General features: G+C 42.1%; 1 protein-coding gene across 3 annotated transcripts in view; it reads right to left on the reverse strand.

The window, feature by feature from the left end:
• RICTOR (RPTOR independent companion of MTOR complex 2) overlaps window positions 1–15,350 on the reverse strand; it is a 178,563-nt gene that overhangs the window by 86,030 nt on the left and 77,183 nt on the right. For all 3 annotated transcript variants that reach the window (XM_034774897.1, XM_034774896.1, XM_034774898.1), the window contains 2 exons: window positions 2,236–2,362; window positions 124–293 (listed from right to left, as the gene is read on the reverse strand). In XM_034774897.1, coding sequence (XP_034630788.1) covers window positions 124–293; window positions 2,236–2,362 — 297 coding nt within the window. The remainder of the gene's footprint in view (window positions 1–123; window positions 294–2,235; window positions 2,363–15,350) is intronic.

Genomic DNA, 15,350 nt, shown 5'->3' on the forward strand with positions numbered 1-15,350 from the left:
TCTTCCTATTTTGAAATGGTATTGCATCTTGCATGTGACAAGTTACCCACTCTTCAGGATTTCAAAATAAATAATATAATATAATAACATATTTAAGACTGGAAAAGAAAGTGAAATTACTACCTCTAATTCAACATCTGCTCGCACATATTGTCGAGTCTTTGGATGATTAAGGAGGTGCAAAACTGTAGTTATGAGAGCCTCATTTATTCGGCTTAATTGACAATCAATCACGTTTTTCAAGATGGTACTTAGTCCACCCCGAAGAGCTACCACCTCTGGATTTTGAAGTGCTAAAATAGGAGAAAAACCATGTCAATTTTACAACTCAAACTAAAGGAAAAAATTGCCTCCAATATAGTAACTGCCATACTGGATCACAACCTTGATCCATCTAGTCCAGTACCTTGTCCCCAACAGTGACCACCCCACAGATGCTTCAGAGGAAAGTGCAAGAAACCCTACAGTAGGCAGTTGTGGGGTTATCAGTTGCCCATGAAGGTTTCATCCTAATCCCTAATAGTAGTTAGAGACTGGATTAAATCTAAAGCAAAAAGTTTTAGCTCCCTTCCAATACTCTTTTTGTTAGAATTAACTATTTAAACCCTGGATATTCTTATCCATATAAACCGCCAAAGCCTCGTTGAATCTTGCTAACTATGGCTAATACTGGAATATGTAGTTGCATTATTTATAAATTTGCAGCAAGAAATCAGAAGTACAACCCATTATATTTGAGATTAAATTATCAAAGAGTTGTTTATAAACTTTTTTCCTGTGAATGGTATCAGATGGTAGTGGTCATAAAAAGCTTTTAACTAAGTCAAGTCATGTTGATGATACCCCCCGCTCCAATCAGCTGCTAACATTTTGCAATAATATTTCATCAACATAAATATTGGCAAGAGTCAGTCACTACACAGTGCTTCTTGACAAAGATGAAAATGCTTGCTTCTGAGCACACGCACAAGAGTACATGGACATTTCACTACAGGTATAGTATTTTTGCAATAGAATGGATTTGCATTGCAGTATAAATGTTGTATATGTGGCAAAAAACAGTACAGTTTCTACTTTTTTAAATCTAAAATTTAAATCTTGAAAACAACAGTTACACTTATTTTCCATCAGTTGATGTTAGCATGTAATGATCTCAATGAAACTGTTCTACACTAATTCTAGAAAGCATGGTGGATGCAACATAGGTCGCATTGTCTAAATCAGGGGTCAGCAACCTTTCAGAAGTGGTGTGCCAAGACTTCATTTATTCACTCTAATTTAAGGTTTCGCGTACCAGTAATAATTTTAACGTTTTTAGACGGTCTCTTTCTATAAGTCTATAATATATAACTAAACTATTGTTGTATGTAAAATAAATAAGGTTTTTAAAATGTTTAAGAAGCTTCATTTAAAAATTAAATTAAAATGCAGAGCCCCCCGGACCGGTGGTCAGGACCCAGGCAGTGTGAGTGCCACTGAAAATCAGCTTGCGTGCCGCCTTTGGTCTAAATGATCTTTGTGAAAACAGACTTACTTTTTGTTGTCAGCAGATTTCTAATATTATTACCAATTTTAAAACGTTTCATGCAAATTAAATATTACAGTTTAATATCTGATTGTAATGCATATTAACTTGAGTAATAAATGTGGGGATTAACACATTAAAAAGACATGGCCAACTTAAATACTTGCACTTTTCTCTGAAAATACTGCCACCTATTATTATTAGACATAATAGTCACCATTACTATAACTGAAAAGTACTTGAGAAAACATTTTGCAGCTTCATTTGCACATTTGACAGTGCCTAGTAATTATCAGTTTCAATTATTATTGCCAGTTTGTGTGGGTCTTTTACACAGCAGCTGAGATGGGGGTAACTTTTTTTATTTTTTATTTTTAATAGCAAAGGTTAATTGTAAAAACCACAAAAAATGGCAAAGAGCTCATGGCAAGGATAAAAGTGTCAATTTCTTTGTTTTTTTTTTTGGGGGGGGGGGTTAACCTGACTATTTTAAATTGACTGACTTTTTTGACAACTAAAAATATTCGCTATATTTGTGACATTTTCACACAAAAAAAAGCCCACACTTCAATATGATTATCTGCTTTACAAATTACCTACTATAATATATTCAATTACTTGGGGAAAAAGCCTACAAAAGAAAGGATCCTTTAAAGATTCGGTGAGTTGATGCTTGGTGTTGAATTTGTTAATTGTTTCAACATTCTCACCTAGTTCACAGATAATGGCAATACAAGCTCGAACCATTCTGTCTCTCTCCTGAAGGCCATCATTTCCAACTGCTATCAACGAATTAGTAATAGAGCTAGGGAACAAGGAAGCATTCACAGTGATCATCTGCAAAAGAACAAAAACCAAAAAAGGATGAGCAATTTCCAGGTTGCCACATGCACACCCACACCCAGAATCCTGTGTATAATATGATATAGCCAGACATATAGCCCCTTATATTACCTGCTTATATCACAAATCCTCAAAACTACTGCCTTCTGCCAGGGGATTCAGGGGCCCCCGGAGTCAGTGAAGGACCCCACTCCAGGGGCCCCGAAAAGCTCTCATGGGGGCCCCTGTGGGGCCCGGGGCAAATTGCCCCCCGCCCCCCCCCCCCCCCCCCGGGCGGCCCTGCCTTCTGCTCTTGAGCTTCTTGGCTGACCATTTTGCTTTTCTGTCTTATTCCTCCCTGTTTGTATTTTAGTTTCTGCACATGGGCATTAAAAGAATGGAAGGGGAGATTGCTCCAAATGGTAAAGCAGCAAGGGAAAAGAGCGATTACTAGCCTACTCAGAACTTTTGCAGGAGCCTTTGCTAAATTTTACTGACAGAGAAAGAGGGATATGTACTGCAACATCTTAGGCCTTGTCTACACTACAGTTTTGTCGACAAAAGTCAGGTTTCTTTGACAAAACAGTGGAGGTGTATAAACTGCAATACTCCAACTGACAAAATGCTCCTGCTTTGCCAACAAAATAAAATCACCTCGACGAGAGGCGTAGAGCTTTTTGTGGCAAAGTTATATTGACTAAGTGTCAGTGTAGACACGACGCTTGATTATATCGCTCTAAATAGCCTCCAGGAGGTGTCTCACAATGCCCATCCTGACCGCTTTGGTCAGTGGTTCAAATTCCGCTGACCTGCACCAGGTACACAGGCATCCATCCCTCCCCCTTTAAAAGGCACAGGAATTACTGAAATTCCACTTCCTGTTTGCTGGGTGTGAATAGCTCACATTGCATTTTCTCAGCTGACCATGGTGGCTCCATGCAGCAAATGCTCTGCTGCTTTGAGCACACCCGAGTTGCTGGATATGCTGGCACTGTGGGGAGAACAGGCTGCGCAGTCCCAACTCTGCTCTAGCCATAGGAACTTTGATACCGATAGTCTGATGGCTTGTTAGATACGGACTATGAATGGGACATGCATCAGTGCCGTGTGAAGACAAAGGAGCTGAGGCAGGCATACAAGGGAGGCAACTGTTGCTCTGGTGCTGTGCCGAATACCTGATGCTTCTATCAGGAGCTGGACGCCATCCTTGGCGGTGACCCCACCTCCATGAGCCCTGAGGATACTTCAAACGGGGCTGGAGGCAGCGGGCAGTGGACTCACCCTGAGAACGAAGTCATGGACAAGGAGGCTGAGTTGGAGGACAATGTGGAGCACACGTCAGGGTTGTCCAGTGATGCAGCAAGTCAGGACCTCTTTTCCACACCAGAGGGGTCTGGCCAGACCCAGCAGTCTGTCTCTGGTGTGCATGATGCAGGACAGGAGAGCCCTGGTAAGTGATCTTTTTGAGTTGATACTCCTCGGTTATATGAGGTAGAGCTGTCCTTTGCTCTGTATATTCAAGAAGTGGGTGAAGGGATAAAAATGTACAAGACTAGCTGTGTTTGAGTGTGCTCCACACTTCCTTCCGCAGCTAAGCAGTACAACAGAACAGTGTGTTAAGGCACACCAAGATTTCATGGGAATCCTAGAGAGAGATTTCTAGGAAACTTTCCTAGAGGTACTCGCCAATCCTCTGCCAAAGGTTCCTTCCTCCACTTTCCCCACACCAATCGGCAATCACTTGTGCAGGGACCAATGCGGCACAAAGGCAAGCAGCATAGGAACTGTGTGCAGCTTCAGACCCATGCGGGAGATGCACCCTTGCATCCTTGTTTACCCTCAGGAGTGAGATATTGGCTTCAACGACCCCTGCTGTGTAAAATGGTGACTAAATTTACAATATTGGCCCTAGTCTCCTGCAGTGATCCCCTTAAAAAAAAAACTAGACCCTTTGCCCCATCTTGAGCACCCAACCCCTCTCCCCCTCCCCTCAGGCAAAACTCACCATCTTTGGGGTGTTTGCCGAGATGTGTGCTTGCCAAGGGACAGGGGAAAAGCAATTCATACGTTTAAAAAAAAAAAAAAAGAGAGGTATTTTACTATAATGATTCAATGCTGTGAGTTAACGAACAATCATGCTTCTGGGTATTGTTTCCTGTGCTTCTGCAGATATGGCCTTCAGGGGAACCCTTACACACCAGCAGAGCACCTCCACTAGATAATGAAGTGACCAAGGCAGAGCAAGGAGGATATGTTCTGAGAGGCACACCAACCCTTAGAGGCTGAAAAAAAGACTGCAGAGAGAAGAGAGAGTCCCCGAAGGAAAAATTTAAAATAGAAAAGCAGGACAGAAAGGACAATGAGAAGTGCATTTTAAAAGGCCAGGAGCAGATGATAAAAGTGATGCAGAAACAAACACAGATGCTGGAGTCCCTAATCATTCTCCGGACAGAACACATGCATGCTAGTCCCTCCCTGCAGCTGATACAGAACTGCTTTCCATGCACTCTCCAAACTCCTCCCACACATCCTTTGCAACTTCCTGGAACATGTTGTACCCCATTCACTCCACCCTTTCGTACAGCTTCCGAAATGATAGCTGGACACACAGCTATGAGAGCCTACACTCTTATCTCCCCTCCCACCAAGTCTTGTTGGTGTTGTTAATTGGTATTTAATAAAAACAAACTCTCTGAAAGATAACCAATCTGTCTCCTACAGATAGTGGTTACTGCTGGTAGTAATATATAGTGGCAATCTAATCATTTGCTGACTACAGATCCCCATCAGGAATCATCACAATTTTTATGCAAGGCGGCAAGTTAACAAAGCATGGCAGAGTGCTTTATAGAAAAACATATTACTGATGCTCATTGTCAAAATGTTGCCTCAAAACCTCCCTGATTCGAATAGCACCCCCGTTGTACACCTCCAATAGCCCTGGTATCTGGCTGCTCAAATTCAGCAGCCAGGCAATCCACCTTCACGCCCCAACCGGGGGAGAACTTTTTACCCTTAGCCTCACAAATATTATGGAGTGCACAGCAAGCTGCTATGACCACAGGAATATGTTGGTCATTTGTGTCTAACCTGCCATGAAGATAGCATCAGCGTACTTTTGATCTGCCAAAGACACATTCTACAGTCATTCTGCACCTACTCAGCCTATTGTTGAAGCACTCCTTGTTGCTCTTCAGGTTTTCCATATAAGGCTTCATGAGCCATAGGAGTAAGGGATATGCTGGGTCTCCCAGGATTAGTATGGCCATTTCAACATTCCCCACTGGAATCTTCTGATCTGGAAAGAAAGTTCCTGCTTGGAGCTTTCCGTACAGGCCACTGTTACTGAAAATGCATGTGTCATGCACCTTCCTGAACCACCCCGCGTTAATGTAAGTGAAACACCCACAGTGATCCACAAGCACCTGCAATACCATAGAGAAGTACCCCTTTCTATTGATGCAATCCATCGGAAAATAGGGAAAGAACAAGTTAAAAATTACTTAGGACCTGATGAAATGGGCATCCTAGAATACTCAAGGAGCTGACTGAAGAGATATCAGCCATTAGCAATTATCTTTGAGAAGTCATGGAAGACAGGAGAGATTCTAGAAGACTGGAAAAGGGCAAATATAGTGCCCATCTATAAAAAGGGAAATAAACAACCCAGCAAGTTACAGACCAGTCAGCTTAACTTCTGTACCTGGAAAGATAATGGAGCAAATAATTAAGCAATCAATTTGCAAACATCTAGAAGATAATAAGGTGATAAGTAACAGTCAGAATGGATTTGTCAAGAACAAATAGTGTCAAACCAACCTGATAGCTTCTTTTGACAGGGTAACAAGCCTTGTGGATGGAGGGTGGTGGGGGGGGGGGGACCGGTAGACGTGGTATATCTTGACAGGTTTCAGAGTAACAGCCGTGTTAGTCTGTATCCGCAAAAAGAAGAACAGGAGTACTTGTGGCACCTTAGAGACTAACAAATTTATTAGAGCATAAGCTTTCGTGGACTACAGCCCACTTCTTCGGATGCATATAGAATGGAACATATATTGAGGAGATATACATACACACATACAGAGAGCATAAACAGGTGGGAGTTGTCTTACCAACTCTGAGAGGCCAATTAATTAAGAGAAAAAAAACTTTTGAAGTGATAATCAAGCTAGGCCAGTACAGACAGTTTGATAATAGGTGTGAGAGTACTTACAAGGGGAGATAGAGTCAATGTTTGTAATGGCTCAGCCATTCCCAGTCCTTATTCAAACCGGAGTTGATTGTGTCTAGTTTGCATATCAATTCTAGCTCTGCAGTCTCTCTTTGGAGTCTGTTTTTGAAGTTTTTCTGTTGTAATATAGCCACCCGCAGGTCTGTCACTGAATGACCAGACAGGTTAAAGTGTTCTCCCACTGGTTTTTGAGTATTTTGATTCCTGATGTCAGATTTGTGTCCATTAATTCTTTTGCGTAGAGACTGTCCGGTTTGGCCAATGTACATGGCAGAGGGGCATTGCTGGCACATGATGGCATATATCACATTGGTAGATGTGCAGGTGAACGAGCCCCTGATGGTATGGCTGATGGGTCACAGATCTTGGGAGACAGACCTGTCCTCGCTTACAGACAACCCCCCAACCTAAAGCAAATACTCACCAGCAACCACACATCACTGAACAAAACCACTAACCCAGGAACCTATCCTTGTAACAAACCCCGATGCCAACTCTGTCCACATATCTATTCAAGTGACATCATCATAGGACCTAATCACATCAAACCGGAACAATCAGACTCCAAAGAGAGACTGCAGAGCTAGAATTGATATGCAAACTAGACACAATCAACTCCGGTTTGAATAAGGACTGGGAATGGCTGAGCCATTACAAACATTGACTCTATCTCCCCTTGTAAGTACTCTCACACCTATTATCAAACTGTCTGTACTGGCCTAGCTTGATCATCACTTCAAAAGTTTTTTTTCTCTTAATTAATTGGCCTCTCAGAGTTGGTAAGACAACTCCCACCTGTTTATGCTCTCTGTATGTGTGTATATATATCTCCTCAATATATGTTCCATTCTATATGTATCCGAAGAAGTGGGCTGTAGTCCACGAAAGCTTATGCTCTAATAAATTTGTTAGTCTCTAAGGTGCCACAAGTACTCCTGTTCTTCTTTTTGTGGCATATCTTGACTTTAGTAAAACTTTTGATACTTTCTCGCATGACCTTTTCATAAATAAACTAGGGAAATGCAACCTAGATGGAGCTACTATAAAGGTGGGTGCAAAACTGGTTGGAAAACCGTTCCCAGAGAGTAGTTATCAGTGGTTCACGGTCATGCTGGAAGGGCATAACGAGTGGGGTCCCACAGGGATCAATTCTGGGCCCAGTTCTGTTCAACATCTTCATCAATGATTTAGATAATGGCATAGAGTACACTTATAAAGTTTGCAGACAATACCAAGCTGGGAGAGGTTGCAAGTGCTTAGGAGGATAGGATTAAAATTCAAAATAATCTGGACAAACTGGAGAAATGGTCTGAAGTAAATAGTATGAAATTCAATAAGGACAAATGCTAAGTACTCCATCTAGGAAGGAACAATCAGTTGCACACATACAAAATGGGAAATGACTGCCTAGGAAGGAGTACTGCGGAAAGGAATCTGGGGGTCCTAGTGGACCACAAGCTAAATATGAGTCAACAGTGTAACGTTGCAAAAAAAGCGAACAGCAGTCTGGGTTGTATTAGTAGGAGTGTTGTAGGCAAGACACGAGAAGTAATTCTTCCACTCTACTCCAGTCTGATTAGACCTCAACTGGAGTATTGTGTCCAGTTCTGGGTGCCACATTTCAGGAAGGATGTGGACAAATTGGAGCGAGTCCAGAGAGGAGCAACAAAAATGATTAAAGGTCTAGGTCTCATGACCTATGAGGGAAGATTGAAAAAACTGGATTTGTTTAGTCTGGAAAAGAGAAGACAGAGGGAACATGATAACAGTTTTCAAGTATGTAAAAGGTTGTTACAGGGAGGGAGAAAAATTGTTTTTCTTAACCTCTGAGGATAAGACAAGAAGCAATGGGCTTAAATTGCAGCAAGGGAGGTGTATGTTGGATATTAGGAAACACTTCCTAACTATCAGGGTGGTTAAGCACTGGAATAAATTGCCTAGGGAGGTTGTGGAATCTCCATCATTGGTGACTTTAAAAGCAGGTTAGACAAACACCTGTCAGGAATGGTCTAGATAATTAGTCCTGCCACAAGTGCAGGGGACTGGACTAGATGACCTCTCGAGATCCCTTCCAGTTCTATAATTCTATGAAAATGGTCCAGGGCCAAAATTGGGATATGCATACCATCTATCGCCCCACCCCAGTTAGGGAATCCCATTGCCGCAAAACCATCCAATATTTCATGCACATTGCCAAGAGTCACAGTCCTCCTTAGCAGGATGGACTTCCCATCTCCAAACTGATTCGCAACCAACCGGTAGCAGTCTGGATTCACCAGCTTCTACACCAAGAGGGCAGCTCTCATTTTGGTGTCCTTGCACCGTAGTGCTGGAGCAAGCACTGCGCAGTTCCTGGAAGGTGGCTTCCCACATCCGAAAACTCTGCAGCCACTGTTCGTCATCCCAGACCTGCATAACAATGCAATACAACCACTCTGCACTCATTTCCTGAGCCCAAAAGTGACGGTCTCCTGCGTGCAGCTACTCCATGAATGCCAAAAGTTATCTGGTGTTGTTTCTTTCCATGGCACACAGCAGGTCAGCCAACTCTGATTCCTGGTCAGATTGGGAAATCATGATATACTGCATGATCATCCGCGATGTATTCATAACAGTGACCACAACAGTAGAGAGCAGTGTAGGATCCATCCTTTCACACAGAGAAGGCATGCACACAGTAAACAGGAGCTACTGAAAAAATGCTACGAAATGCAGTTGTAAGCCCACAGAATGCTGGGACGGAAAGAACTGCATCATGGGACGTTGAGCCCACACCGCACTTCAATCCACTCTGCCTTGCCACAACTCCTAGCTGCAGAAGGTGGCAAGTAGCACAGTGGGATAGCTACCCACAGTGCACTGCTCTCACTGTCGATGCTAGAGCACCAACTGTAAACGCGCTCTGCCAACAGAAGGAGCATTGTATGAACATGCACAAGCAATGTAATTACACCAGTTTTTAACTGTCAGCTTAACTTGCGTTGACAAAACTCTGTAGTATAGACAAGGCCTTTCAAGCTACTTCCTTCCTTCGGGGCTTAGGCCCTCTGCATGATAGCCACTTGACAGCTACTCAGCTCCTGAACTGCAGAAATAGGCCTCCCATCTTGTGGTGCTACTAAGGCCCATAAGAAGGGAGACTATGTGTTGCAGACTGAAGTAGAAAGAGCAGCCAGCAACAGAAGGGACTACAGTACTCCTGGGGTTAGATGGAGGTGGCTGCCATGTGAAGCTCATAAATCCTGCTTTAATGAAGCTGCTCTCCCAAACACTGCAACACAATTCAACTCTGCTATATAATCTGTGGGGCTGTGTCAAACTTTAGGTCTGACACACTACATAAGTACACAGGGCCTTTTAAATACATATATAGTACTACATGGCAAATAGGGATAGTTAATTAAAGTTAGCTTAAGTTTGCCTAAGAAAAATATCTGCTTTATGGTTTGTGGCAAGTACAGAAAAGGCCTCAATCAGCAAGTAAAAAAGGTTATGAGAATAATAAGCAATATTGCTTACAGTGTGGGAAAGATGTACGGTTCAAAAATAACTGACATGAAAAGCTGCAGAAATAAGACAAGGGAAAATGGTCTTAAAAGAAACAAGCATAAACCCTCACACTGTTTCTCCACAACAAAAGGGCTGTGGAGAAAGGAAGGATTTGGAAGAAGGAAAATAGCAAGAATGAGCAGCTTCAAACTGAGTTTTTGCGAAAGCTTGCAAGTTAGCTGAGGTATATAAAGAGAGCTATGAATTTAAAGGTTCTTTGTCAGACTCTACCTGATCATGCTAGGGCAGGGTTTCTCAAACTGGGTGGGTCGGGAGGTTGCGAGCTGTCAACTTCCACCCCAAACCCCGCTTTGCCTCCAGTATTTAGTGTTAAATATATAAAATATATAAAAACTGTTTTTAAATTTATAAGGGGGAGGGGTCACACTCAGAGACTTGCAATGTGAAAGGGGTCACCAGTAAAAAAGTTTGAAAGCCACTGTGCTAGGGCATGTCTGAATGAGACAATCATCCTTCGGTGTCACCAGTGTACTGCTCATATGCTAATGAATACTTTGTTACTGTATTGGATATAGTGACTGCTTGTTTTCAGGCAGATAGATATGTCTGCAGCAATTGTATAAATACCATTTGGCCTTTGGATTTAAAGTAACTTATGTCTAAATTAGTGTTGTGGTAATACCTTTCATAAATAATAATTCCAACATTCTAGCAACCACGAAGGGACTTCCACCAACGTTAATTTCAGTTGCTCTAAAATCCTAGGGTAAAGAGTAGTGACTTATCCTCTGGAGCTATTATAATTTCTCTCCTAAAGTAAAAATCACCAGCAAAAGAGAAATGGAATGTACCTTGGATACCTATGTGGAAAGCTTCTTGGCAAAAAGTGGCAGAGATCCATTGAACATCACTGAAATTTTAAAGACTAAGACCAGAGGAGACCAATATTAATACTGTCTTCTTAAACAATCCCAAGGTAAAGAAAGCACAGGCAAAGGCAGCTGTGTTATAGGGATTGTACTTGGGGGCTAAGGGCATGTCTACACTACAAAATTAGGTCGACTTAATTTAGGTCGACCTGCCATCGCAGTCAATCAGCTGTTGGTGTCCACACTACCCTCCTTCTGCTGTTGGAGCATATCCTCACCAAGAGTGCTTGCAGTGACTGAAGTGGGGCATTGTGGAAAAATGACAGCCATGCAGGGCTTACAGCTGGAGCCCCTCCATCCAACCTAGGGTGACAGCCCCAGCTGTGAGCCCCACCCAGGCTCAATTTCATGCTGCTATTGTCTCCTCTCAGAGCAGCTGCACTCTGGGAGCTCTGTGGGGAGCCGGAAGGCCTGACTCTCAGCCCCCAGCAGCTGTGTTCAGAGTGGGGAGCCCAGGCAGCAGCCTGGCTGGGAGCGGGGAGCCGGGGGGAGCAGGGCTCCCTGCCAGGAGTGGAGAGTCTGGGTAGCAGTGCACTGGGAATGGGCAGCCGGGAGCCCAGGGGGCAGCCGGGCTCTAGTTGGAGCCCCCCACCCACCCAAGGGTGACAGCCTGAGCTATGAGCCAGGCCCATGGTTCACAGCAGGGAACCTACCAGCCTTTCTTGTCAATTTCATGGCTCCAAAATGGATGAAAGAGAGAAATCAGCTGATGAATGTGTCATTTTGGGAGATAAACAAGTGATTAAGGCGAGAGACTGAGGAGTTTAAAAAGTAGCTTTTGCACAAATGAATGCTGCAAATTTTGGAGGGAACTAAACAGTCAAGGTTTGCAGAAGTGTTAACAATGGAAAGAAGTGTTAATGAGGATGTTCAAGTGTTAAAAGGTTGATTTAATAATGAAACTAACTTATGGCAATGCAATACAATTCCAGTACAGTCACGCCCAATGGAAACCTGGTAGTCAAATCACGCAAAGGGCTGGTCAGGTAGTGAGAGAACCCCCACTACACTTTTCCCGCAGTAGCCTTTACAGATGCTCTGAAGGAAAATGGGCTCTTTCCCCAAAGGAATGGTCTGTAAATAAGCAATTGTAAATGACTGCTGTATGGAGAGAGACAATATCATTTGACTATGGATGATTTAGTCAAAAAAAATCACTGAAAAGGAAATAGGGATTTCTATACGGCTTGACTACTTCCAAATATACAAATGGGGACATAACCTATGTACAGTCGTGCAGAAAGATTATTAAGAGCAACATAAGGGGTGATGATCAGATCAAACAATAGATTGGGGCAACACCTAGTAAATTAAAACAGAAATACTGCCTGTCAGAAAAAGAAAAATTTAAGTATAAATAAGCTTACTAAAAAGTCGCAGATAGCTGCAACACTGAGGAAAATAGGAGTGAAAATGGCAGTAAAACAAAACATTGCTAGGATTCAGCAATTACCAGAGCTCAGGCCCAAAAAGTTATCTTGCCTATAAAAACTTATCCAAAGCATAAATATAAAAATAAAACTGCAGTTTAGAAATGTGAGCAACTTAAATGCATCTGCTCATAAATTGCCATTTGCAAAGGTAAAACCATTTTAGGAAAGAAGGTTCAGTGGCTCAGTTGGCAAGAGTAAGCTGAGCAAGTTTAAAGTATTTATTTGGTCTTTCATAATAAACTGTTTACAGTACATCAATGGACCTCAGATTAAAAAAAAACACCGATCAAAAAAAAAAATGTAAAATGTGTGAAATAAATTGGCTTTAAAAAAAATCCACTAATCATCTATCCAAAGTTGCAAAGTAGAGATGTTTTGCCAAACACAGGTATCTAGTGTCATGCAGTTTTGTTATTTAGCATTTATAAAACCACTGAGGTACCCAAAAGGGTTAAAGTTCAATATCTTTTTAAATAAGGACCAGAGGACATGGTCAGAACTGTGGCATAGCCAGCCAGAACCAGGATAATGGGGAGAGATCCTTTTTCAGTAATAAAACAGCAGCTAAAAGCATTGCAGGAAAAGAATGAAAAACAAAACACAGTGCACCTCTTAAGAAACAGCAGGGGGGAGGTGCATAAGAGAAGCAATGTTAGGATGATTGACCCTTAAGGTGGCTCTGAGTAATCAGTCACTTTAATAAGGGTACATGGCAACTTTTTAAGCACAAAAACAGTTACACTTCATGTGGAAATTGATATGGCTAATATAATGCAATAGTAAATAGAAATTAAACTATAAAAGTTATGATTAACTGTGAAGCAAATGTTATTAGGGAGTAAAAATCTATACGGTGATGTTTTGTAAGTGGAAAAGAATAACAGTATAAAAACTAAGAAATTGTTTAATAGATTGAAATGCCCCAGATTGAAAACAAATCCCACTAATGTTTTAGGGCTAAACCTATTAAGAAAATGCTGTGCAATGTGTAGATGATATTCTGGTGCATACTTCTGATGGGGAAAATCATTTAAAATCTACTAGAAACCTGTTTGCAGGAGATTTCCTTCCTGGAACTAACCCTGCATCCTGGCCAGCAAGCTCCAGAAAAACAAAAGGTTGAACTGATTTTGGAGCTGCCCTTCCCTAACAGAGAGTGCTGCTATCTCACTGGGCAGGACAGGCTTTTGTCAGGATTTCTTACCTGACTACACAGCAATCGCTGCATCTCTCTACCAGCTCCTGCAGAAAACTGTAGAATGGGAATGAAGAGGCTTTAACAAAAGCTCCAGTTCTTAGCACTCCAAGTTATACAAAACCTTTTGGATTGTTTGTCACAAACAGGGACACAGCCATTTCAGCTGTGTTAATTCAGGACTATCATGACAGAGAAAAACCTATTGCTTATTCTTCCTGGATACTGAATGGAGCTGGAAAGTAGAATACCCCATGTGAAAAACATTTATCGACTGTTTGGTGAGCTCTAACACATTTTAGGTATTTGATTGGATTCAGGGACACAAAACTGTACACTGCTCATACTCCTTTAAAGTATCTTTTGACACTATATCAGCTCTGATTTTACCAGATTAGTCCTAGATTGACATAGTGGTCCTTGCTGCTGGAAGAGCACCAAATTGAAGTCTGTTGTCTTAAACAACCAACAGTCTTGCAGGCAAAGATGAGAATTGTGGTACTCCATGCAAGTATCCTAAAAAAGGGGCCCTCTAACCATTTTATCCCATGTGCAGTACATAATTTAAATTCTGAATGGCTTCACCCTGAGGGTCTGACAATATATGTTGATGGGTCATCCTATCACCAAAATAGGGACCCCAGTGATAAGATGTGTGGTTTGGGCGCCTTCAGTTCAGGTTGAACATGTGCAGTACAGGTGTATACTACACACTCAACCGAGTATGCTGAAGTGGCAGCTGTAGCAAAGGCATCATCACTCTGTAATAAAGGACAAGCACCGGCAGGTATAACACGTTCAGACTCTCCATGTATCTGTGATGCTTTGACAACATATCTCCCTTGCTGGAGTATGAATTTATTTTGCAGTACAGATGTCATAACTATAAAGGGAAGGGTAACAGCTGTCCTGTGTACAGTACTATAAAATCCCTCCTGGCCAGAGACTCCAAAATCCTTTTCCCTGTAAAGGGTTAAGAAGCTCAGGTAACCTGGCTGGCATCTGACCTAAAGGACCAATAAGGGGACAAGATACTTTCAAATCTTGGGGGGGGGGGGAGGCTTTTGTTTGTGTTCTTTGTTTGGGAGTGTGTTCGTTCTCGGGACTGAGAGGGACCAGACATCAATCCAGGTTCTCCACATCTTTCTAAACTAGTCTCTCCTATTTCAAACTTGTAAGTAAATAGCCAGACAAGGCGTGTTAGTTTTCCTTTGTTTTCTCAACTTGTAAATGTACCTTTTACTAGAGTGTTTATCTTTGTTTGCTGTACTTTGAACCTGAGACTAGAGGGGAGTACTCTAAGCTCTTTAAGTTTGATTACCCTGTAAGGTTAATTTCCATACTGATTTTACAGAGATGATTTTTACTTTTTTTCTTTAATTAAAAGCCTTCTTTTTAAGAACCTGATTGATTTTTCCTTGTTTTAAGATCCAAGAGGTTTGGATCTTGATTCACCAGGAGTTGGTGGAAGGAAGGAGGGGGAATGGTTAATTTCTCCTTGTTTTAAAATCCAAGGGGTTTGGATCTGTATTCACCAGGGAATTGGTGAAGGTTTTTCAAGGCTTCCCAGGGAGGGAAAAATTGAAATGGTGGCAGCGGAACCAGAGCTAAGCTGGTAGTTAAGCTTAGAAGTTTTCATGCAGGCCCCTACATTTGTACCCTAAAGTTCAAAGTGGGGATCCAGCCTTGACAACAGATCAAAAGC

Source organism: Trachemys scripta, chromosome 6 (assembly GCF_013100865.1).
Source record: "Trachemys scripta elegans isolate TJP31775 chromosome 6, CAS_Tse_1.0, whole genome shotgun sequence".
NCBI lineage: Eukaryota > Metazoa > Chordata > Testudines > Emydidae > Trachemys > Trachemys scripta.